General features: G+C 43.8%; 2 protein-coding genes across 3 annotated transcripts; one reads left to right on the forward strand and one right to left on the reverse strand.

Moving 5' to 3' along the window:
- Window positions 1-1,521: 1,521 nt before the first annotated feature.
- On the reverse strand, window positions 1,522-15,055 carry RPS6KB1 (ribosomal protein S6 kinase B1). Its single transcript, XM_084219371.1, has 15 exons — window positions 14,895-15,055; window positions 11,678-11,727; window positions 10,968-11,088; window positions 10,511-10,579; window positions 9,942-10,089; window positions 9,255-9,312; window positions 8,842-8,942; window positions 7,871-7,961; window positions 7,579-7,669; window positions 7,150-7,257; window positions 6,793-6,855; window positions 5,967-6,044; window positions 4,540-4,647; window positions 3,880-3,992; window positions 1,522-3,379 (listed from the first exon to the last, which is right to left on the reverse strand). Exons 1-15 carry the CDS (start codon window positions 14,964-14,966, stop codon window positions 3,142-3,144), a joined length of 1,509 nt encoding a protein of 502 aa, XP_084075497.1. The 5' UTR covers window positions 14,967-15,055; the 3' UTR covers window positions 1,522-3,141.
- Window positions 15,056-16,179: 1,124 nt separating this feature from the next.
- On the forward strand, window positions 16,180-20,552 carry TUBD1 (tubulin delta 1; the record flags this gene model as incomplete). 2 transcript variants are annotated; one of them, XM_084219170.1, is made up of 8 exons in its annotated part: window positions 16,180-16,351; window positions 16,631-16,778; window positions 16,964-17,180; window positions 17,692-17,923; window positions 18,595-18,759; window positions 19,407-19,538; window positions 20,035-20,218; window positions 20,308-20,552. In XM_084219170.1, 8 exons carry the CDS (start codon window positions 16,180-16,182, stop codon window positions 20,408-20,410), a joined length of 1,353 nt encoding a protein of 450 aa, XP_084075296.1. In that variant the 3' UTR covers window positions 20,411-20,552. The 2 variants fall into 2 exon arrangements, with proteins under 2 accessions (XP_084075296.1, XP_084075297.1); XM_084219171.1 differs by lacking the exons at window positions 18,595-18,759; window positions 19,407-19,538.
- Between the last annotated feature and the right edge of the window lie 4,756 nt (window positions 20,553-25,308).

Consider the following 25,308-nt stretch of genomic DNA (forward strand, 5'->3'; position numbering starts at 1 on the left):
AGCACAGCAAAAAAAAAAGGGATATTCAAAAGAACAATTGACTCGTTGATTTTTATCTTTTATTATGAGCTAATACCAGGATGACATTCAAATGTCAGATGGCACAATTAAGACAGTCTTGGTAGGAATTATTCCAGCATTCCCAAAATTACAATTTAGTACACGAATGGCATCAAATGTATGCATCACTCCCACAGAGAAAAATGATGGAATTCTGAATATCTTCTACCAGAATAGTTTCTGCATCAAATGGGAAAAAGAAAAACTGCTGGTAACACAGCTGACCTAGAAACCTTTTCTGGTAATGACCTGCAGAACAAAATATTTCCCTATTTAACATCTAGTAAAAAAAAATATGACTTTTGTTCAAGTTTAAGATTTAATACTTTTATATGGTTAGCCACAACAGGTATTAACCTCAGTTTTACTATATTTTTGTAATGCTACAAAAATCCTATAAAATCAAATTATAGTGAATTTTTCAGTGATTATAATTAAAAAAGCGCAGCTTGTACAAAATAAAAAAAATAAGATTCTATACTCTAATGAAAAATTTAAGACATTTTTAAATGAACAAAAGAAAGCACTTGTTAAGCTCTCCAATATTCAATGCATTCTGCACTTATCTGAAATAGCCAGACAGGAGCTAGAACTCCACTCCCCTTAGTTCACAACTAGTAATTTTGACACTATTATATATATATATATAGAGGATCTATGTCTGATATTTTTACAAATAAATACAGGATAAACCATATTGCATAGTGTGTGCTTGCTGTCTGAGTCACACTCCCAAAGTTTCACAGTCATGGTAGGGAATTCAACTTACAATCTAGGGGCTGAAACATTGACAGTACATGGAATTTCCTTGGAGAACCAATGGGTTGGGTTTGTGATTGATCAGTGAACTCAGACAAACAACTCTTGCCATTCTTGCCAGCCATTAAACCAATTCCACTGGACAGTTCTATCCAGCCAAGCAAAAAGCAACTGTTAGCTGTAACTAGGACCAAGAGAGATCTGCCTCTAAAAAGTTCTTTTTTTTTTGTTTTTAAACCAAGTTCCTTTATCCTCAGTGAAAGTCAGGAAAGTCCAGGTGCTGTGTGTTTGCAGACAGGCCCAGTGCAAACACTCCTGGATTTTGGTTCCACCAAATCACCCGTGGCCACGTCACCAACTGAACAATGGCAATCTTCCAGTATGTCACTGTAAGGTAACTTGATTTTCCTGCTAAAACTAAAAAAAAAAAAAATCTATTTTTCAACAAAAGGCTTATCAGGAAGTAAAAAAAAAAAAAAACCACCCTAATTTTTTCTCAATCATAACCATTTTTATGTGTTGGTTCTTTGATAGCATCAAGGTCTCGCTGAATCCTTCTGCCTTGCCAATTTCAGCAAAGAGCACTGGGATTGGATTCAATGCTTACAGAGAGTTTTATGGCTTGGATCCTATGGCTCAAAAAGATTCAGTATCCACAGAGTAAGCAGAATCTAGAATTAAAAAATCCCTACTGTTGTGAAACACCAGAAGTAGACTTTGCACAGTTTGACTAAAAGATAATGCAACGTGTGGCAGGCAAAAAGTGACAGGACTTGTATGCAGCTGCATGATCATCTCCACACACACACACACACCATCCACACTCTAACTCTAGGGTAAAGCTCTGCAGATATTAACCCTTTCACCAGCTATGTTCATGGAAATGCTTTCTCTTTAAGGCAGGAAGTATTTAAAGTAAGGTAAAGTTTTACCTTTATTTTATTCTTTGTACCTGTAAGTCAGTTGTACAGATTGTGACAATTTAAAAAACATAAATAGTGTCCTTAAGAACATGTTTGCTAAATTAAAGTTTTTGCTAAAGTTCTGACCCACTGTGGAAGACATTCACTGAAAGGCCATTGAACACTTTTCTCATACAATCAGCAAATTTATTGCCCCAGCATAGAAAAAAAATGTTGATAAATTTAGAAATGTATAATGGCAGGGAACTACCATAAGCAAAATTTCAATAATAATAATTATAATAATAATAATTCTAAAAAAAACTCAAATTCTTACCCACTGGTTACAAAAATATTTGATTTCCTTATACTCTGAAGGATTTGTCTGTGTTTCCTGTGGTACTTCCTAGAGGTTTCTACTGACCTTGTGTTCTGCTCACTGTCGGTCTCTCTGTGGGTAAGAATCTGAGCTGCCAAGCTGTGCCCAGCCGAGGCCCAGCTGTACAAAAGTGATGTTTCCCAGTGAAATGTCTGCTGAGGACAGGCATGAAATAAGCAGGACGTGTGTGAGCCCGTGGCTTCCAGTTAAGCCTAGAACATAGCAGCACTGCTGTTTGATTAGATCCATTTGTCTTTGCAGGAACAAACAGGGATTTCAGCTGGGGAAGCAGGGAAACAGTTCTCTCCCACCCCACACTGCCAGGCTGGTCAGTGAGTGATTCATTTATTGATTGGTTGGTTCATGAGGAGGAGAATCAGAACTAGAGCCTTGAACTTTCTTCACAGCAACCAATTAAGTTTGCCTTTTTCATTTTGGGATACTTTCCATAATGAGCTGAATCAAAAAATCTATTTGAAAAATATATATTTTTATATATATATATATATATAAAAAAAACCTCATTATGTTTTGAATGTGAAACACCAATTAAGTTTAGCTTTCCTCTTTGATTCCACCCCATTGTAGGAAACCGCTTAACGAAGCTTGCATGCTAATTACCCCTCAGCTGCAAGCCTGCAGGCATTCCAAACTCTGCCTAGTGAAAGGGCCAACCCTCCTCGACACATTCACGACTACACCAGTGATTCTGAAGCAACATCCTGCCCCTTAATACTGTCAGTTTCGAGCTCTCAAGCTGAAAGATCCTTGATAAGGTGAGAAGATGTCACTGGAATCAGTAAGATGATGTGCCTAGAGTTCTGCAATACCATTTGCTAAAGTTTGTTTTTTATGCACCATTGATTGACAGGAAAAAAAAAATCCGTTTTTCTTTGCTTTCCAAGTCTCTCTGTGCAATGACCGATTCTTTGATACTGTCACTTTTTAAAAGTAAACCAAACAAGCCCTCAAATTTCAGCTTCAAGGGGGCTCCTGTCCATTCTTGGTTCTGCACCTTGCGAGGCTCACGGAGTGGTGGTGTCATAGGTTCATGCGCAGGTGCTCCGGCCGTTTGGAAATCATGGGAAAAGCCTGTTTTTTGTAGGGCCCAGAGTTTGGTTGTCGGATTGGAAGTGGTGCTGAAGCCTCTCCACAGACTGTCACATCCATCTGTTCTATTCCACTGGTCTCCATCGGGTATTCCACAGGTGGCTGGGTGGTGGATGTGCCGGCAGAAGCACCTCTTCCCCAGAATTCCCCAGGGGAAAACTTTACAGGGCTTTAAAACAAGAAACACGGAAAATCAGAGACACACACACAGCACCAAGGTGTTCCCCTACTCTGCAGGAAGCTGCACTCAAATGCCTACGGAGAAGCAATTCTAATTCTTCCTTTCAATTCCAGGAGTTTGAGGAATTTTCATGTCTGGCTTCTACCACAGCCTCTTGTAAAATTCTCTCATTTCGCGGTGATAGCAGAAGGGTTTTTCTGTACTAACACAGTTCTTTAGTGCTTAGGATGTTCTGAAACAGTTTTAGCTGTATCAAAGTCACTACTGAGGCTTTATCAGCACTGAAAAGCAACAAATTAGAACTTCATGTGCTGCCCAAGATCTGTCTTTAATAATGTGGTTTATAAAACAGAATCACTTCCAATGGAAGTGCTGGGCTTACTCAGAAGCAAGGCTGTATTTTGTATTTCTACAAAATTTCTGTACTTCTGCTTCAGCTACTTGTCAAAAAGTGTATTACAAAAAAAAAGAAAAAGAAGATGAAGTACCTGACTGGTGTCCTAGGGCTACCTATGAATCTGCGAGGTGATCGAATTTTTGGTTCAAAAGAAAATTTCTCTTTTACGCTTTCAAGTACAGATGGAGCCACATACGTAAAACCCTGCAAAACAGGAAAAAGGCACTGCAACTCACAGGCAAGGATGCATTCAGGATGACTTGTGCACTTAGGAAAATCTGATTATTACAGGAAAATTATAAAAAGAAGAGTCAGTGTAGACAGATGAAACCCTACTCACTCCTTGAAGCAAACAGTGGGACTTCAGGGAGTTGCTACACCCCAGCTATTTCTCCTTAGATCACAGATGCACACAGGCACACTCAATTTAATTAATTTTGCTCTCTGGACTGGCCACTGTTGTCTCTGCAGGGCTGTGAGAGCAATGCCACGTGCAGGGTTCACAGTGCAACTCTGAATCAGAATGCTGATGTTCCACAAGGGCAGCACTGTTTGCTGGCTGCTGGATAAAGCCAATGTCAGCAATAACCAAAGTATTTTCAAAGCCTTTAAATATTTCAAACCTGCTACAAGGTTTGGGTTTAGTTATGAGAGTTTGCTTCAAGGTGTTAGGAGTCAATAGAATGAATTTAACTGCAATGCCCCCATTTGCAGCAGCAAACCTCCCTCTCCACAGTCACTCCTCACTCACCAGAAAGACCTGGTTGGCACTTTCACTGAGAGTTGAGTCATCTGGGCTATCAACAGGTGTCTGACGTGTAAACTTTGAGTCAAACTGGCTCACATCCTCTTCAGATTGCTTTGCAAAAACAAAATGATTAAGGGTTTATATTACAGATATCAACCAAATGGCTCAGCGGTGAGCAGTGCAGCCTCTGGATGGAGTTCATTCCATGGGTTTTTGGCAGAGCTCTGCTGGAGGAAAACCCTGGAGTGGTGTCGGAATCCTGTCGCTGCCAGTGGGAGGTCACTATGGGCACTGACACTGAGAAATAAAGGCAAGGGGGAGGGGCAAAAATTATGGATCAAAAAGGAACACGAATTAAAAAGATGATTTAAAAAAACCCCTAAAATTACAAACAAAAACTTTTAGAAATACAATGCCAGTTTCTTGCAAGTTTAGCCCTTGTCACAACCAGTATAGAACAGTTGCAACTATTAAGTTTTTGGAGGCCTCTCCAGATAGTTTTGTCCCATTTTTGCAGATGCAGAAGTGTTTACAGTCTGAGGGATAAAGGACAGCTCTGGAATAAGTGATGATGAGGAATAATGTTTCATTTGCTCAAAGAACAGCAGTAATTCCAAAATCCCTTCTTTATTCCCATGTGTCACTGGAAAGGCAGCAGGTATTCATTTGTGCAGGCCTTTGTGCAACCATGACACAAGTTGAAAAACCATCTGGTTTATACAAGAAACTTCCATAAAATTGCTACTAACAGAAAAACCCAAAACCACTTTCAGATAAATATTTGGAAATATCAGTCTTGAGTCTTTCTGAGGGGAAAAAGGTCTGGAGTCCCCATGCTGTAGAATGCTTGACATTAGTGATGCTTAAGCCAGTTTTAGGTGAGAATTTTAGTAGCTGGGAATTACAGAGGTGGCAATACCCACAGCTGCTGGAGCTGATTGTACCCAGAGGGAAAAACAGACACCATCCAAATATAAGATGGGGTAATAAAAACTTCATCACATCACTGGTTTGAGGTAAACTCTAACTACTGCTCATAATGCACAAGATGCATTGTAAAGATTAATAAGCAAACACAGAAAATTCTTAATTAGGTGATTTAATTTACTTTTGCTTAGCAACTCTATCTACTTGAAACTCAGTACTGACTTACTGTAGAGGGTTTAGAAGCTGATCTCAGAGTGAACTGCACTTGCAGGTCTGTTTAACCTACGGGTCAGAAGCAGGAGGAGTTCAGACTGAAGCAGACCAGGTGCTAGATCAGATCTGCCAGCTTTAATTGAGGCTGAATCTGTCCCCTGAGTTAACAGAACTCAAGTGCCAGGAATCAGTGGCACTCCAGTTTGTAAAGTGAACGTTTCTCAGCTTTATTAAGAGCTTTGCTAAAGGCACACAGGGCATATCTCTCTCCCAGTATTCCCAGTACATACCAATAAGGGTTTAAAAGGAGGTTCCACCTTGCGTGCCAGCAGCTCGTCCCAGTTGATGTGTCTGAAGAAGGCGTGAGCCTGCAGGAGGGACAACAGCACAGTCAGCACCTGCCCCCAGGGCACAGAGCCCACAGCTTCAGCATTAACATCCTCTAGCCAGACCCCTGCTCTGGGGTGTTTCTTTCCAAAATCACATTTGGTCTAGTGTAGAATATTCTGCAGCACTGCCTTGGAGAAGCTGGAAGAGCTGAGAATTGAGATCACACCTCCAAGTCAGACAACACATCCCCATTTCCTTGGAAGTGTCAGAAAAAGCCAATTTACATGCAAAATAACCCAGCCAACTTCAGAAGTTGAACCATGACAAAACACTGCATTAATGACAAATCATCAGAACTCTGAAATATGGAGGACTCTCTAATACTTGTCAATATCACCACAAAAACAAAGTCAAGCTGGAATGTCACACTTTTCCCTTCAGGGAGCTGCACTAATACAGGGTTGGCAAGGTTTTCCTCTGACTGCTGAGAGTATCCTCACCCTTCCAGGGCTGCACAATTAGCACTGTGCAACTACTAGAAAAGATCTACTGCAAGACAGAGCTAAAGAATAGAAGTTATTTTCTAAATCTCAAATCATCAAATAGCCAGACAGCTGCTTTTGTTAAGCTTTAAAGACTTCAGGTTTTGATGAACTGTCTGTCACATGTAGCTGCCTTTCTGCTCATTACCCTTCCAGACAGACACTCTCCTTCCCTGAGGTGCCTTCAAAGCTGTTTTATTTTCAGTGAGGTCATTTAAGAAGTCTCAAGTTAAGTTCCAGTTACCTGAACTTCTCCAGCATCTCCAGGACCAGCTCCTAGACGTGAGGCAGCATTTCTTTTTAGCAGCTTGATGAGAAATGACACCCAAAAAAGCAGAATTAGTTATGCTGTTATAACCAGACTAGTTCTGCCATGAATCATCACTTCAGTGAGTACTGTGCAGAATGAATACAGAATGATCAGGAAAATCTGCATTCACTTGAAAACAGTTGTATTTTCAAGGGAAATCACTTTCTGTAGCACTCAGCAAAAAAGTGATTTAATCAGTAACAAATCAAGCTTGAACTGAACAGCCACAGCGGTATCATTATTTCTATTTTCTATATACATGTGGAGTACTAACAATCATTAAAATTTTACCTTTTTAAGCAGATCTCTGGCTTCTTGTGTGAGGTAGGGAGGCAAGTTGAGTTTACACTTGAGAATCTTGTCAATTGTTTTCTTTCTGTTCTCCCCAGTGAAAGGAGGCTGGAAAGCACCATTGAAAAAGGAGGAAAAACAGGACTTGTTCAGATCTTTAATTTGTGTACACAGAACTCACTTCAGTCATTTATAAAGCAGGTAAAACTATGGCAAATAGGCAATGTTTGGATAAAAGCAGCTCATATCTGTAGTCAAACTTGAGAGCTGGATTTTGGTTCTTTCTTACTTGCAGTGTGTATATATACAATATATATATAATATATAATATATAATATATAATATATATAATACATGCAGCTGAGGTAGGGTACAGGGGAGCAGAAAAGCTACAAAGGGAAAAACATGCAATTATAACTGTGCACCTACTGCTCCAGTCAGCATGTCATACATTAATGCCCCCAAACTCCACCAGTCCACAGCACGGTTATGCCCACTCCTCATCAAGATTTCAGGGGCCCTATAAGCAGAAAAATCAAAAATATGAAAGTGCTTTAATGAGATTAATACTGATGGTGACTGCTAGTTTTCAAACAAAACCCCATTTATCAAGTAAAGTTGTCCTAAGTGACTGAACATATGAACCACCAGTTAAAAAAGGCAAACCACAGGCATTACCCCCAGAGCAGAGCAATATTTTGTTTTTCATGGTGCAGCTCACATGTATTCAATTGTTCCACAGAATGTGTGTGTGACTGTTCCATCGTGAATGGATTCTTTACATAACCCGAAGTCAGTCAGTTTTACATGACCTGAAATGAAATAGATCAGATTTAAGACTTGTCAGAATTCTGCTATTTGTAGAAGTAACATTGAGAAAAATTAGGAATTTTTAACATGGATATCTAATTACTCTGAATTACTTCCACATATGGTCTGACAAAGCAATGCAGCTATAAAATAGAACAAGGTAATTACACTTCCAGAGAAAACCAAGTGCTGCCACTTGACAAACTACCAAAACTTCTTCAAATACAGACAAATGTATTTAAACATAAAGACTGTAGAGCATCATTTAGCTAAAAAAGTAGGTTACTGAATTTTACTGCCTGCTTCAGAATTCACAGAACCATCTTCAACAAACTGTAAAGTGCCCTGAATAATTCAGTACCAAGACTCAGACTAAGTAAATATGTTGTTTATGAAAACATGAAAATTCTGGGTGGTACAGATTGCCAGACCAATCAGTGTCACAGTCACTGGAGGAGTGCAACCAGGAACTGAAACTGCTGTCAGTGGCAAGTGTCAGCTGCTGGCCAAGTCATTTCAGCCACAGATGATTTGGCATCCTACCCAAAGTGCCTTTGCTACCATCACTCATCCCCATTGACTAAAATGTCACAGAGTTTACTTCACAATGATCCAGCAGAAAAAAAAAAAAATCCAGAGGTGCAGAAATGGCAGATCAACCACTCAAAACATGCCTGGGTCCATGGAACTTGAGCTTGCTGTAGCCTGTTAAACCAAGGAAGCTGTGTTTGAGGGCAGTTAGCTCTGGCAGCTCTTCACTTATCCAGGAATGATACAACCCTGCCACTGTTCTAAGGAGATTCACCTAAAAGTGAGGTGCTGTGACCTTTGGGAGAATTGTTTTCAAAGGACTGGCAGCCTGACTCATGAGTAGAGCTCTACCTTGGTGATTAAGCATGATATTCTCTGGCTTCAGATCCCGGTAGATGATTCCTTTTTGATGCAAGTGCCCCAGTGCCATGGAGATTTCTGCCAGGTAAAAGCTGAAAGGGAACAAAAATCATGCAGATTCAATCATGCAGAGCATCTTAAGCAAGTCTTTCACAGTTTTCAACCCCCAAACCTTGACCACAGCCCTGTGGACAGAGCCTCCCTGAGCAGCCAGCAGTGGACCCTCCTCTGTTGTAAGACTGGAGTTCCACCAGCACAAACTGGTGAGGGCAGCACATGTACACCCTCCCCAAACCCACTGAACTGCTCTGTCACTACCCTCTAAAATGAATGAGTAGTTAAATATAGTTTAAGCACTTGGAAAAAAACCCAAACTATTAATTTACAAAAATAGCTTCACTTACCAGGCTGTGTCTTCCATAAATATCCCTTCTCTCTCTAACTGCATAAATAGTTCTCCTCCTGTCATGAGAAAAAAATAGATTGTACTCAATTAAAAGTATCGTTTTAAGTCAGTCAAAAGTCTATTTTCTAGGAAAACTATAAGCAACAGGTATTTTTGCCTGCTGCACAACAGGCTGTTTCACAAAAAAACAACTGAGCCACTGTTCTGTTACCCTCAGGATTCCAGCAACCTGAAGACATCAGCATTTCAAAAACAAGAGAATTTCTGTCCCTGATTTTTGTAGTTACAGCTTGAAAAAATTGCTTCTAATCTGTGTCTGGTTCCCTAACCATGAAATAGGGGTAACACTTTCTTCTGTCACAAAGAACCTGCAAGGACTAAACCCTCAGGTAACTCTGTAGGATTGCACAGAACACACAAAAATGACAAATCCAGTGGGAGGAAAAGTCTTAAAAGCCCTTCTCTCCTGTACTGTGATGAAAAACAATTGTTTTATGTTTCATTCCTCTTTATTGTATGGAATTAGAAAGTTTATTCATGTTCTGCTATGTATTTTTATTACCAACCTGTTTCAGTTTAAGACACCAAGCCATCATTAATTGGCCTTTTACTTGTAGGGTAAGAACCCCAAATTCTTGATTGTGCAAGACACCAAGAAGGAGGCAAAAGAATGTCATATACTGACCACTGAGATACTCAAGGATGAGGTAGAGTTTTCCACCAGTCTGAAAGGCATAAATTAAGTCTACAATGAAGGGATGTTTCACTTCCTCCAGTATATTCCTCTCTGCTTTTGTGTGAGCTGTATCCTTGGCATTCCTTACAATCATTGCCTGTAAAAAGCAGGGATATGTGAGCACAGAACATGCTAAATGAGGCAGACTTTGATACTGAGTTCAATTCTAAGTTTATTCAATTACAACACTACACAGGAGCTAGCAACAGCATTAAAAAAATTACATTTCACCATAGTATCTACATAAGAGGTTTTTTACAGAAGTTTAAGTCATTATTTCATAGAATCACACAACAATTTGGCTTGGAAAGGACCTCCTGACCTATTTAAATGAGCTGCTGAGAACTACCCAGACAGAAAAATTCGAAGTTTAATTTTAATTCAAACTGTATCACAGTAAAAACTGTATACATCCTAGAATTTATTTTTAGGTATATTAATCCATTAGATAATTTTTAAATGGAGGGATAGATTTATTTATTTTTTTAAGATTTAGAGAGTAGTGAAATTCAGATTACCTTTTTAAGAACTTTCATGGCAAATATCTTCCCGGTGTTTGCTCCGGTTACTTTTCGTACTTGAAACACCTAAACAACACCAACACAACGGCAATCACATATTTCAGCTGCATGAACTGCCACAAGCTAAAAAGCAGAGTTGTGCAAGAAAGAGAGGAGATCACCCACAAACTACGAGGCAAGAGGCAGAGAGAGAGGAGATCACCCACAAACTACGAGGCAAGAGGCAGAGAGAGAGGAGATCACCCACAAACTACGAGGCAAGAGGCAGACTGGATGCAGAACGAGTCTGGGACATTCCCTGCTGCTTCCAGCGGGGACCTCAGTGCCAAGCTTGGCAGCTGGGGTGGTTCTGCCCCATTCCACCTCTGGCAGGATGGACTTTTCAGAGAGGGAGAATGAGAGCAAAGCAAGGGAGCAGTGAGGGTGGGAGGACTCAGTGCTGAGGGCTCCTGACCTTGCCGTAGCCGCCCTTGCCCAGCACGCGCAGCAGCTCGAAGCACTCCGGGCGGATCTTCTCGGGGCCTCTGTTCACGCTGGTCTCTGAAATCTCAAACTTTTCACAATGTTCCATCCCACTGCAGAAAAGCAGAACAAGGCTGTGAGCCTACCTGGTACTGAGAAGTGAGCAAATGAAAGCACTGACTCCCTAGAAAGTGCCTGAGTAACAGTGACAGAGATCTGGAGGGCTCCCAGCACCAGGAATTCTTGTTGTGCAAAGCTGCACCCTGCGCTGAGCAGGCTGCCTGCAGATTTTGGGGATTTACAGTAGCAAGATTTCCTTCAAACCCCTTCAATTTAATGCACAATACATCTCTGCATTACACCAGAATTAAGTTTAGAGGATGAAAACCTCAAACTGATTCAGATATTTCTTTATATCATTATATCCATATGACAAATATTATTCAAAGGCAAGAGATTTGTTAGGAGAAACAAGGATCAAAAGACAAACAGCAGCTTTCACCAGAATTCTTTTTATTATTATTATTTTATTTCAAGATACAATTGACAAATTTTAATGTGAGGAAATAGTGAAACATCTAGAAACTATTCAAAATGGAACCAGAATGACAAAATTTTCTAATTACCTTAACAAAGTAACAAAATTAGAAGTTATTTGTGTTGGGCATGAATGATACAGAATATTTTCTAGCAGCAACTTACAGGTCATATTGGCCAACTCCTCCATGGTCCATGCTCTCACTTAATTGACCCTGGGGATGATAAGTGTACAAGAAAGATGAATTAGAAAAAGGAGAGCATTAATAATAAATGCACTGATGTGGTTTACAACTTTTTAAGTTTGAAAAGACAAAATCTCTATATAATTAAATAGGTCAGGAATAAAAATTATTAGCAGAAGATCAAAAAAATCTACTAAATTCTGTGCCAGATTTGCAGTACAAAGAGTGACACAGGGAACCCCTGTCCTACATGGCTGCATTGTTATTCAATCACTCAAATATCAGAGGTACAATTTCACAGTCCCAAGTGAACTTGAAAAACCTTAAGGTACTGCAATTTTCTTTAAAATTCCTCTTACACTGAAATTTTCGAGTCCTGTTGCAGCACTGTGCAAATTAGATCAATAATAAAGATTATGTGAACAGATGAACTGGAACTCCTCTGCACTAAAAATCTACTGAGAAAGTTTTATTATTTTACATTGGTAAGTCAAATCCCAATAGTGACGAAGAATTCAGCTTTACTCTGATTATTCTGACCAATAATCAGTACTGAAAGAGTTCCTGCACTTCAGCACCAGAACACCAGAACCAGTCACCATTAAGGAATGAGGTTGAATTCTGAAGAGATATTTTCTTCAAAGAATTTTTAACCTGATCCCTTCCCTCTAACTGTGGCTCTGCATGGCAAAAGAAGTGCAAAGGCAGCAGACAGCTGGGATGAATGCAAATAGAATGTCAGGGGCAGGCTTCTAGCGAGCTGCAGACTGCACTGTCACATTCTTATTTTTAAAAGTATGGACACAAAATAACAACTGTGAGTTCGTGGTGAACAGCCTGGGACCTACAGACTGAATATAAATATATTGAGTGACTTGGAAATTCAGAGAAGCAGAAGAAAAAGAAAACTACTGAGGTCTGCAAAAATCAGCCCAAGCCAAGGAGTGCATTTTAAAATATTATCCAAGGGAAAACACTAACCAAAGAAAACTTGAAACTTTCAACAGCTTCCACACCATTTCAATGTTAAAGTTTACAGAGGCTGGTTTATTTTGGGTGCTCTAAAGGGGAATTTAACTCTTGGATCCACCTACTACCACCACAGGCAATTAAGGAGTCCAAAAGATCAGGTTTGTTTCCAGCTCAGAGAGCTGCCAGCTCATATCCTCCTGTTGACATTTATTAGAGAAATCCAGCTTATTGACATGTTTCACAACAAAAGCCACTAGAGCTGCCCTTGACCCCACTCTTAGATGCCAACAAATGAATTTTTAAAAATTCAATCCAGAGAATAAACACCCCTCGGTTCCCAGAGCAACTCCTCCTGTTACCCAATGGCTCTGGCAGAGTTTACGTGTGCTGCTCTTGCTCCTGTGAACTTTGGGTTTCATTCTCAGTATTAATTTAACCAAGAGTCACTTCAGATACCATTCTGGTATTTTTCAGGGTTCCTCCTCATTTCACAACACCAAGAAAGGCACTGGAAAGCCACCAGCCCTTCAGTCCATACATTGTTTCATTTATTACAAACACCTAAATTAAGGCTGAGGCTTTTTTCACCATAATAATTAGTGCAAACAACCACATGGCTTTTGAGGAAACTCCTTTTAAACAAGGCTTCAGATTTTTCCAGGATAGCTGTGCCTACTCAAACCCACAACTGAGCTCCCTGAGCTCCTCCTGGACTAAGAGTTTTTGGGAAATACCAAGGACCAATAGCAGAAATTTGACAGCACAGTCCTGAGTGTCCCCCTTGCTCACTCCTTGATCTGCACTGCTCTGGCAGCATCCCCTCTCTGATCCTAGCAGGACACACACCCTGTGGAGATAACTCTGCTGGAATGTTGTTCCCCTCACAGATTCCTGATGTTCCCCTCCTTCCCTGCTCCTCGGTTGTTTTCATCTCAAGCCCATTCTCACCCTCCTTTATCTGTTTGCCAAACGGCACCTGAGACCAATCAAGGTAGCCAAAGTCCATAGAGATGGCAGTCATGGCAAGGTTTTAAAATCCACAATGGTTTCATTGTTCCCCCAGACTGAATTACAGGAACACAAGAGAGAACAAACTCAACTGGCCACCTCGATCAGAACCTGTTCTTGGCAGCATTAACAGGGTGATGCAAGAAACATTTTCTAAAGCCAAGTGATTTATTGATTATTGAGGCGACAGACAGAGCTTCTCCTGCACGCTGAGAAGTTTTCAAGCCTTCAGCTGTCAAAACAATGTCTCTGCAGGTTCCATAGTGAGGGTAACAGAATATCTGCTTATCTCCCCCAGGGAAGTACCTGGAGGGGAATCTACAGCAAACATGGAAGGGACTTTTTACAGGAGCAGGGAGGTTTAGATTAGATATTAGGGGGGAATTCTGCCTTGGGAGGGTGGGGAGACCCTGGCACAGGGTACCCAGAGAAGCTGTGCTTGCCCCATCCCTGGAAATGTCCAAGGACAGGGCTTGGAGCCACCGGGGATAGGGGAGGGTGTCCCTGGCCATGGCCTCAGATGATCTTTAAGGTCCATTCCAACCCAAATAGTTCCATGATCTCAAAGACTCGAAGACTGTCATTATTATTTAAAGAGCAGAAAATAAATGTAGTGGCAGTTTGACCAACAGCAAAGGGTTAATACACAAAACAATATCAAAAAGCAACACAAGATCCAGAAAAACATAAACAGAGATGACGCAATAGAATCCCCCTAAGGCTTTGACAGGATCCAGACGAGGATCACGAGCCGCAAACTGCACATTAATGTCAGGTGCGCTGCTCGGAGAGCACGGGATGCGCACAGCGCTGACCCGCCTAACGCAGCGTTTCAAACCTCGCCTTTTAATTTTGGCGCGAGAGCAGCGACTTTACACGGCTCCAGAAAGATCGGCATTCCTGCACTGACGTTCGGACATGTGACAATACAGAAATAATTAAAAAAACCCCGCTGCGGCGCTTGTGCCGCGATCCCGACGCCGAACTTCCGCGGGGAGAGCTGCGGCGCTGCCCGCAGCCCCGGCGCGCTCCGGCCGCGGATGTCCCGGGGCGGCGCGGGCGGCTCGGGCTCTGCCCGGGCACAGCCGCGGCCTGGCCGCGCTCCCGCCGCCGCCCCAGCGCGGCCCCCGCCCGGCCCCGCGGCGCCTCCCGCGCCCTCCCTCCCCCAGGCCCCGCGGCCTCCCCCGCTCCCTCCCCGGCCCGGCTGCCGCTCTCACCCCCTCCTCCAGCTCCTCGTCCGAGCCCGCGTCCTCGGGCTGGTCCAGGTCGATGTCGAACACTCCCGCCATGGCGCCGCCGCCCCTCGCTGGCTCCGCCGGGTGCCCGGGGCCTGCGCCGCCTCATGGGCCCGCGCCCCGCAGCGCCGCCGCGGCCGCCATCACCGGCTGCGCGGCCGCAGCGCGCCTGCGCCCCCGCCCCGCCCGCGCCCGCCGCGCACGCGCAGCGCGCGTCCCGGCCCCGCCGAGCCTGCGCGGTGAGCGCGCCGCGCGCCCGCCCGCCCCCGGGAGCGGCGCCTGCGCCTGCGCAGAGGCCGCGGTGAAGCCGCGCGGGCGGCGCGTGCGCAGAGGGCGCCGTGAAGCCGCCGAGGGCGGAGCGGCCGGGCCGCCTGCCCGGAGCGCGCTGCGCGCATGCGCCAGGCGGGCGGTTCGAAGGCGCGGCGGGGGAAGGCGGGGATGAGGTGAGACCTGAGGGAGCGCCGGGCGGAACCGGGACCCGTACTGACATCGGGACCCCGGGACGGGCTGAGGGGTAGAAAGGCTCGGGAATAGGCCTCGGGACCGAGGGGCGTGAGGGCAGGCGGCGCCGGGAACATGGCGGTGTTCCCTGAGGGGGAGACCGGCCCTGAGGGGGCGACCGGCCTTGAGGGGGTTCTGTGCCCGCGGGGACCCGAGTGGGGCCCGTGTGGAGAGAATCAGGCACGGGAAGGTCGGTGCCGTACGCTTTGGATATGAACGTGTCCTGGCAATAATTTTCTGCGTGAGGGGTGACTCGGTCTCCCAGTGACACTCGTCGTGGCCCGACACTGGCTGGAATCAGCCGGGAATGGCAGTGAGCTCGTACCTGCCTGCAGAACGCCTTACAGGCACGGCTGGCATGGCAGTGAGGAACAGCAGCCCAGAATAACCGAGAGAGTTTTTTTTTTTAATGACCTTTTTTCTGTGAAGGAATAAAAAAGTGAGAATGCAGGGCTGCTGTCAAATGCTGAGTGGGGAAAAATGTCCAAACATATTAGGATGGAGTCAAACAGTTTGCTCTGTGTGGTGGAAACAAGGGGAATTCTGCAGGGAATCCTTTTGTCACCTCAGCAGGCTCTGGCACCAGGCCTGGCGCAGTTCTCAACTGGAAAATAGCTACATTTTTGAACTGGCTTAAGTTTTTTAATTTTGCATCCTAGTCCTGTAACTCTTGAGTTATAATTACTTGTTCCCATCATGCTTTACCAAGCAGAAGTGAGAAAACAAATAATTTTCTTTTTCAGGCTTAAATACCAAGTGAATAAGGATGTCAATTGTCACAGTGCAGCTTGGGCAGTGTGGGAACCAGATTGGGCACGAGATGTTCAGTGCTCTCTGCAGTGACGTCCGTGGCACCCATGGGCTGTGCTCCAAAAATGAGAATCAATCCTACCAAGATTCCTGCAGGGAACGGTTCTTCTGCGAGGAGGAATCTGCAGGTACAGCTTTAAAGGGCTTTTTTCCCCTCTCAGGGTCTGATTTCATCACACAGAAACATCAAATGGTTTATTTCACGAAAGATCTCTGCTCTCTGGAGTTCCAATTTGGTTTTTGCACAATAAAAGGTTCAGCAGAAATCAGGGCATGGCCAGATCTTGTCTGTAATGTCCCATTAAAAGTGGTAGGAATAACCTTGGGACATTGTACCCATCCAAGCCCATCCATCCCACCTAAATAATCAGCACTTTTTCCCCAATTTTGTTCTCCTTCCTGTGCAGTGCCTGTTGCCCGGGCTGTGCTTGTTGACATGGAGCCCAAAGTGATCAGCCAGGCCTTATCCATGGCTGCCAGCTCTGGCCACTGGAAGTACAGCAGCCATTCACACTTCTGCCAGAAGCAAGGATCAGGGAACAACTGGGCCAACGGGTAGGAACAGCTGCCTCAGGCTTCCCTGGGGGAGTTCTGGAGGCTGATGAACTGCTCAGACTCCCCAGGATGGTGATACAGCAGCTGTGGCACTTAAAGTAAAATTTGCTTTATGAATAACGTCACCTTTCTGCTTTTATTTTGATGCACCCTGCCCTGTCTTGCTGTTTTGTGTTACCCCACAGTTACTCTGTTCATGGGCCCAGACACAAAGAAGCAATCATGAACCTGGTGCAGAAGGAAGCAGAGAGATGTGACAGACTGGGGGGATTTTTCACAATCATGAGCATGGCTGGGGGCACAGGATCAGGCCTGGGAGCTTTTGTGACCCAGTGTTTGAGAGATGCTTTTCCAGCCTCCTTCATACTGAACCACGTCATCTGGCCCTATGGCACTGGGGAGGTGAATGTCATGTTGCCTTTTAATACATAATAACGGTTTACATAGAATTTATATGTTTATAAGCAGTGGTTACTTTTAAACAAAATATCTACAACAGAAATAAACTAAAAAATGGGTATATTTCACTCTGAAAAAGTTCAAGTGACCCAGTATCACAGCTAAAGAATTTTCACCAAAAAATTCCTCTTGATAATTTAATTGCTGAAGCGGTGCAGATTCACAAGAAGCCAACTAGAAATCTCCTGATCTGCTCTTATCTCAGCATTGTAATCAGTTCCCAGGCAGATCTGGTTCCAGCATGTTTGTATGGAGAGAGATGGATAACCTGATTTTCACAGGTCTTGCCCTCTTTCCATGAAAAGGCTCTGACCTCATTCTGCACTCTGGCAAAGAAAAAGAATCACTTCCTAAATCATAACTGAGGAAACAGCAGGAGCCAGGGGATTATAAACTAAAAGGAGATTAAATTGTTTGACTCTTCTTTGTGAGTGTTTTTTTTGTTTGCTTCCAGGTCATTGTTCAAAACTACAACTCTGTTTTGACTCTGTCACATCTGTACCACTCATCAGATGCCCTTCTTGTCCATGAGAATGATGTCATCCACAAGATCTGTGCCCAGCTGATGAATATCAAACAGATTTCCTTCAGGGATGTCAATCAAGTCATTGCTCACCAGCTGGGCAGCGTTTTCCAGCCCACTCACCCAGCAGGAGGGGGCTCAGGCTACAGCAGAAACCCCTTAGGTACCAAACCCAGCAGCCACACACCTTCCTGGGCTCAGTTCAGCTGGGAACTGGAGTGCTGCAGTCTCTCCTTGCTCAAGTGTTTGGATACATCCCAAGTTTTAGGACCGGAAAAGAAGTTCAATCCCAATGTTGTAGCAGAGTCAAAAATAGATCCCCAACTTCTGGTTTCATTCCTTACCAAAAAACCTGTTTCTCCTTTTTCAAGTGATCACAGACGCCCTTGTACTGTTTACATTTCAGAGGAAATTTGTGCAGGGCAGTAATTTTGGATTGAGTTTCACATTTCACTTTGGGTTAGAAGTTTGTATGAGCTGAAACAAACTGAGAGTTTTGAGTTTTACTCAGGCAGAAGAGGCAAACAGACAACTGGGTAGCAACATGCAGCAGACTGACATTTGTACCTTGAAAGAATTAGAGAAAGTTGCCCATATTGCTTGTAAAATCAAACTTCCACATCTATCTGGAGTGCAGAGAGAGTCCTTGAGATTTTGACCTAAACTGTACAATAAAAGCTACTAAGCCCCATGTATAGAACTCAGTAACACACAGCAAGTTTGCATGGCTTTGAAATTGCTAAATCTGTGAGCAATTCCACTCTCCCCTCCCATTTTAACTGCCCTGTGCAATACCTTTGTCAAGCATGAGCAGCTGTTGATTTCTCCTTTCAGGAGATTTAATGGAGACGTTGGTCCCACATCCCGAGTTCAGGCTGCTGGGCCTGAGGAACATCCCCCAGATGCCTGAGAGCTCCCTGCCTTACAGCACCTTCAGCTGGCCTGGCCTCCTCAAACACCTCAGGCAGATGCTCATTGCTAATGCTCAAATGGAGGAAGGTAAATAAACCCCAGTCCTTCCCTCTCCATCACTCTTTAAACATTCAATTGTGCAGGTGCAATGAAGCTGGATGTTTTGTAGAGTTCAGAAAGAAGCTGCTGCCCTCAGCAGGAATTTGCCCCCACAAACCCAGCTGCTCCTTTCACCATTCCCTCAGCTGCCACAGCAGCTCCCTGATTGCTCCTGCTCTGCTTCCAGACATCTCAGTTAATTATAACTATTGGAAATACACAAACCAAACTGACAGTCTGGGGCTGTGCACTTAATTTACATAACTCATTTGGAACATTCCTTGGATGGTGAGCTCTGCTTGTTCTTTTTACACCTTCAGTGCATAAAATCAGGCTCAGCTCTCCCATGTGATTTACATGGAGAATTCAGTTACAGCTCCCAGTTATGCAAGGAAGGGGCTGGAGGCTCACTAAGTATAGAAACAGGTATCCATTTTCTCTGGCAGAGTGACTGCCAGGCAAATCCTGCTGGATTAGCAGTGGTGTTCTCTGGGAATTGTGTGATTGCTGCTTCATTCATGTGCAGCAGCTACAAACTCCAGTGTGGTCTCAGTTTGGGGCACAGTGATAGTTCCCATCTGCATCTTCACAAAACATTAACTTGCTTTTCCATCTCTTTTTCCCAAATCCCAAAGGCATTGACTGGCAAGTACGACCACCACACCCAGGCTCCTCCATCCCCTCCACAAACAAACCCCTGCACTTCAACACTTCCATTGCCAACCTGCTCATCCTGAGAGGAAAAGATGTGCACAGCGTGGACTTGGGTAAGAGGGAGGAGCACAGCACCTCAGGGGGTCTGGTTTCACATCTCTGTGCTGGCTTTGCAACCAGACCTGATGCAAGTGGGAACACCCAAAGACCACACATTTGACTCCTAAAGTTGATATTCCCTCTAGAAACATTTTGCTGTCCAAGGCCACATTGTCTAATTCCTTAGGGCTGTTTTGTTTTACTTCTGAGTTTCCTGAAGCACTTTAGGAAAGGAGGAAGGGACTCAAGTCTGTATATCTGGAATTCTTGGCTATAATGTCTGAAAATAAATTTAGCTGTTTCTGGAGTGGTGAGCATTGTTGGCAGCTGAAGTATCCACAGCAGTGTGCTTCTAGATAATCTAAGGAATCTGTTTAAAAGTTGTATTTTCAGCAGGCTGCCCACTCTGCAGATATTTTCCCAGGCCTGGACTGATCTGACAGCACTGATTAGGCCACACAGGGATCAGGTGTGGGTTTTGTCCAAAGGGCTGTCCTGTTTCTGCTACAGGAAGTTTCCAAGATCCCTCATTATACACATCGTGGCTAAACCCTCAGGATGCTTTTAATGCATGGAAAACTCCCAGAGCATTTAACAAGTATGAAAAGTCTGCTGCTTTGGTCAGCAACAGCCAGTTCCTGCTGAAACCTCTTGACAGCATCGTAGGAAAAGCCTGGAATATGTTTGCTTCCAAGTAAGTGAAAATAATCATGCTGGTACTTCACTAATAATTGCCAATATCTTCACTGGTTTCTAATGTCTGACCCATTCTTCAACACACAGAGCTTACCTTCACCAGTACACAAAGTTTGGAATCCAAGAGGAAGATTTCCTGGACTGCTTCACAACCCTGGAACAAGTTATCTCCAGTTACACCAATCTTTGATTTATTTCTTTGTTAAGATGGTCTGAAATAGAGATTTTTCTGAAAGAACCAAGCTGGAAAACCTTCCATCAACTCCCTGAAGTATGTAAATTATTGACTGGGGTTATTTTTCAGTCTTAGGAGCAAAATGTCTGTGTGTGTGTGTGTGAATAGCAAGAACTGAATCTGAACTGAATATAATCATATTATTCTTATTTAATATATCTAATAAATACCTATTTTTCAATACATTTGCTATATACTGTAGCTATATCCTTTTCTGACCATTTCACTAAGCAAAACTACCACTCTTGTTTTTCTCCAAGTTATAAGTTAATTAACTTGTTAATTATTTAAACATATTTGCAATGGGGATGGCTGGTAGATTGCAAATGTAAGAATTTATAATTTGACATAATAAATACAATACATATTCTAATTTCCAAAGTCAATTTCAGGACTTGGCTCCTTTTTGCACGAGTTTTACCACGACCACAAGGTGGTGCCCTGGGAAGCTGCAGCTCCCTCCTGGCAGGAGAAGGGATGGAATGACTTGGGAAGGCACCCACTGAATTAAAATGATTAAAAGAGTGCAGTAGAATTGAAGATTACCTTGTAACACTGAGCTCTCTTCTGCCTCAGTCAGCTCTTCGTTAATAGTAGGGGGAGCTTTGGGAGTTCTTGCCATTCCCCCCCTTGTCACCCTGTTCTCCCACAGAAATAATCCCAGGGGCCAAAAATTCAAAGAGTTAAATCAGTCTCAAGGACTTTTTCCTTGACAAATGGACAAATTTCACAGTGCACCTTCAGGTTTTAGTGCCATTTCATTCAAAAGATGGCAGCTCAGAGCTGGGGCCTGCTCTGCTCAGAAGGGATTTTCTGCTGTTTCAACCATTGTCTAATTTGGGTATTTTCACAGAAGAAGCTGCAGGAAAGATTGCACAAGAAGTTCAGGCAAACAGCACAGGCAGTTCGAGTTTGCAGAACAAAGGGTCAGGAAAGGAGACCATGGTGAGCTTCTCCCTGCTCCAAAGGGCACAGGATGTTCAGCAACACAGAAATAAACTCCCCTGGTGTTTTCAACTGATCACAAACAGAATTTCCAGAAATGAGAATAGGTAACGCCATGAAAAAACGGCCAACTCCCAGGAATCCTTTTCCTTCTCACTTCACAGAACAGGTAAAAGAGTTTTTCAAAAGGCTAAGGACAGGTAAGTGCCCTGAGAAACAAGGAAGAGAGCAGTGGGTTATTGTAGTGCTGTAGCAATAAATAACTATTGCAGAAATAACCTCATGTTATCTCTGCATTCATAATTCTGAGCATGAGGCAAGCACAGCAGGTGCTCAGTGAACCTAGTTCGCTGATAACTATGATACAGAACCATATTTGTTATTTATTTATGGCACTTCAGGCTAATGGAGCAGGATATTTGGTCTTTTTTGTTTGTTTGATGGCAGAATTTGTGCCACGTCAGGAAACACAGCACACAGGTAAAACGTCTGACCCCAAAACAAAAATTCAGATTTTAGCTGCTATAATCCCTTAGTGCTCTGGAGCAGGGGCTGACAGGAATTGTTTTAGGCACCTCTAAGCTTCTTCCTGTGAATGTTTTTCAGTCCTGAAATTCTCACACCCTTTCCCAAACTCAGCCTTCTTTTTTTTTTTTTTTTTGATCTATGATGGGATTCCTTTATTTTTTCCCCAGGATGTGGAGAGGGTCAAAGTGACAGGAAGTGAACAGCCACTATCAAATAGTCATCACCTGCACTGACATTAAAAGGTGGAGGAGTAATTCTCTATGTAATTGATAAAATTAATTATGTAAATAGAGCCTGGAAGAAGGCCTTTATTTCATTAACAATTGCAATTAAAGAGGTAGATCAAAGGTCAGCACAAGCCAATGGCTCAGAGCCAGGAACAGCAGAATCAGTGGCCTTGACCTTGCTTGTTGTAGGCAAAGTCCCCACAGGATGTCCATAAACCCAGGAACAATGCTCCAAATCTCACCATTGTTTGTTGGAACAGACAGGTGCAGCTCACTCGGAAGTTAATTCAAGAACTCCAACTATAGAAGACATTTCATGAACAGGAGAACATTTATTTGACCACAAAAAAAAAAAACCAAAACAACAAAAACAACCAAAACAAACCCTACCCCCAAAAAAACAACCCACAAACAAAGCAACTGAGGGTGTTCTCTAGGCCAAAATTCCTATTTTAAAAGTAAAAGCACTAAATGGAGAAACTAAAATAAGTTTAAAAAAAAAAAAAAATTCTTGAGCTTTTGTTTCACTGGTTGTGTGAGGAGAAATGAGCCCTGTGCTGGATTTGCACTGAAATGGGTGCATTCTGCTAAAATGATTATTGGTTACATGGACAATGTCATGTTTATTTAAGGCTCACAAAGATCCATTTCAGTTGCCTGAGATGGTGTAATTGTGGGCAGGATTGGATTTGAATTAGTGCCCAGCAGTGCCCAAGATGTACCAATCCTTCCCAGGAGCATGGATGGGAAGTGGCCCCATCCCACAGGCTGAAGGTGGAATCAAACCCTGCCTGGACTGGGCTGCCAAGGGCAGCTGTGGCTGCTCCCTGCAACCTCCTCGGTGAGGCTGCTGAGAGCTGGGCTCTCATTCACAGCTCCTGCTTCCCACACGGCCTGGAACCATCCTGAGCTCAAGGATCCATCTTTCCATGGAGGGGCTTGCTGCTGCTGGCCTGTCCTTCTGCCACTTGCAAAGAAAACTCTGGGAAGTTTCCTCCCCACCCACTTGGGGCAATTCCAGTTGGTGTAAGCTGACTGGGAGTCATTGGAGTCAGCAACTGTGTCTATGGAGTGATTTGGAGTTGTGAATCTTTCTTTTATGGGCTGCATTTTGGTGAATAAACCAAATGCAACTGATAAAACAGTCAAAACCATAAATATGGCAATGAAAGACTAAAAATCCAATTAAATACTCTGCTCCCAAGAAGAAAGCTTCCATTCCCCCCCACCAGCCACTAGCTCAGAGTTTCACATTATTTTCCTCTCTAAAGATTTAGTCAGGCTTCCCCTCAAACCCACTATTTTCACATAAAAAACAGACACAAACCTGATGTGCGTTGTGAAAGGAGAGTTCACACTTCAGTGACATCAGGAAGGAAACCTCAGCACGTGGGGTCCTGTTCCAGCTGAACAAACCTGCAGGGAACAGGCTTGAACTTGGCCAAAAATGGCTCCACACAAGGGCAGAAAGGGCTCCAAGGCCCGAGGTAGGGGACAGCAGTGACAGTTTCAAGCAAGAGCTCTCAGGCTCTGCCAAACAACACCTCAAGCCTTTCCTTTCTCACTGAATTGCAAGGATCTCTCAGTCACAGCTGGAATCTATTGCCAGAGATTGCCTCACTTCCCTCACAAACACCTGGCTCCTCCTGGGCAGCCACCAGGCTCCAGGGCTGCCCTGGGCTCTGCCACAGGCTGAAGAGGGAGAGACACTTTGTACGGGAGTTAGAGGAGGCAACAGAATTAAAATCACCACTTGCAGTAGCAAAATACTGCTTTGCAAATGGGCTTGGCATCCATTCGTTGGAAGTGAAGTAAATACAGGCTTCAGGCATCTTAAAAGTTTCTTCCTTGCTGCTCCCCACCTCGAGCCTTACACAACAGCCAGGAATGCACTCCTGTGTCACAAGAGGTCAGCTGGGCTGAGGAGAGACCTACAAATCCAGGAATCTGAGAAATGAAACGTTATGAAAATATCCTAAATCTTAAGAGCTCTCCAGAAAGCAGCTGCGGCAAACCAGGCACTGGGAGCAGTGAGGTTTCCAGCCAGCCCAGAGAGGTTTTGTGACCATGGTGGGATTTGCACGAGGTTGTAAATCTGAATGTGTTTTCTCTCTGAGACACAGAAATGCTGAGCACTGAAACTTGTGTTTCCGCATCAAAGGATGGAAAATTCCTAACAACCTTTCTGAGGGAAGCCACAGTCCCTCAAAGTGTGAGCCTTGAATTAGGTATTGATGTTTTCATCAGCAGCAGCTCCTGCAAGAGAACCGCCAGGTTCTTTCCTGACAGCACAAAGAGGCACCACAAAGTCATTTCCTGATGCAACAAGCTTTGGGAAATGCATTGCTCTGGTGAGAATTTCTTACAGGTGATACCAGAGCCACCAGCCCGCTCTGGAGGCCCGGAAGAGCCGTTTGCAGGAGCCGGGTGTGGCTGTTATCAGAGCAGGAACAATACCCCGAGCTGCCACTGCTCCCTCTGGCCGTTCAGCAGGAAGGAGCCGCCGGTTTCCTCATTGCCACTGCCCGGGCAGCCCCGGGAACAGCCGAACAATGACCTGGGAGCCACTGCCCGGGAACACGGAAGATTCCACACGAGCTCAGAGCTCCTCAAACCAGCTCTGCTGAAAGGTGACCTTTGGTTTAATGCTAATGGAGTCACTGCTCTTCGACTCGATGGATAATAATAAATTAATAAAACCTCCTCAGCACAACAAAGAGCAGTGCTAAAGCAAACTCACCCCAAGCTGGGCTCATTGCACAGGTTCCCATTTGCACCTTTGTTCCACCACACCTGGACACCACCAGCACTGAAGGGCTGAGTGGCCTCAGCAACCTCTTCACTCGTAATTCAAACATGGTAATAATCACCTTTTTTTTTACCAAAATACCAGTTTTTTTCCTGAATTTTTAACACATTCCAAGCAGTCAGATTGCAGGGCTCTCCCAGTTTGGAGGTGACATAACAGTGGTGAGTTTCTGTTTGAGCTCCTTCCCCTCCTGTGACAGCTGACCCAGGTTGCTCCAGCCTCTCCCTCTGCCAGAACAATGTTCTGCTGCCTTTCATGAGAGCTGAGTGGATGCATCAATGAACAAGTGAAATGTATGAAGAAATCTCAGGCCAGCACTTCATGCCCTGCATTAGGCACTTGAA

Source organism: Fringilla coelebs (assembly GCF_963513975.1).
Source record: "Fringilla coelebs genome assembly, chromosome: 20".
NCBI classification, from domain to species: domain Eukaryota; kingdom Metazoa; phylum Chordata; class Aves; order Passeriformes; family Fringillidae; genus Fringilla; species Fringilla coelebs.

Bases quoted from the DNA above. Each gene is read 5' to 3' on its own strand.
- RPS6KB1 (XM_084219371.1), bottom strand. From the start codon at position 14,966: ATGGCGGGAGTGTTCGACATCGACCTGGACCAGCCCGAGGACGCGGGC. The intron at 7,258-7,578 runs GTAGGTGCACAG...GGTGCTTTCCAG, and splicing joins ATGACATGCTGACTGGAGCA to CCTCCTTTCACTGGGGAGAA. The intron at 6,045-6,792 runs GTAACTGGAACT...TCCCTCCTGCAG, and splicing joins GAGATGCTGGAGAAGTTCAG to GCTCACGCCTTCTTCAGACA.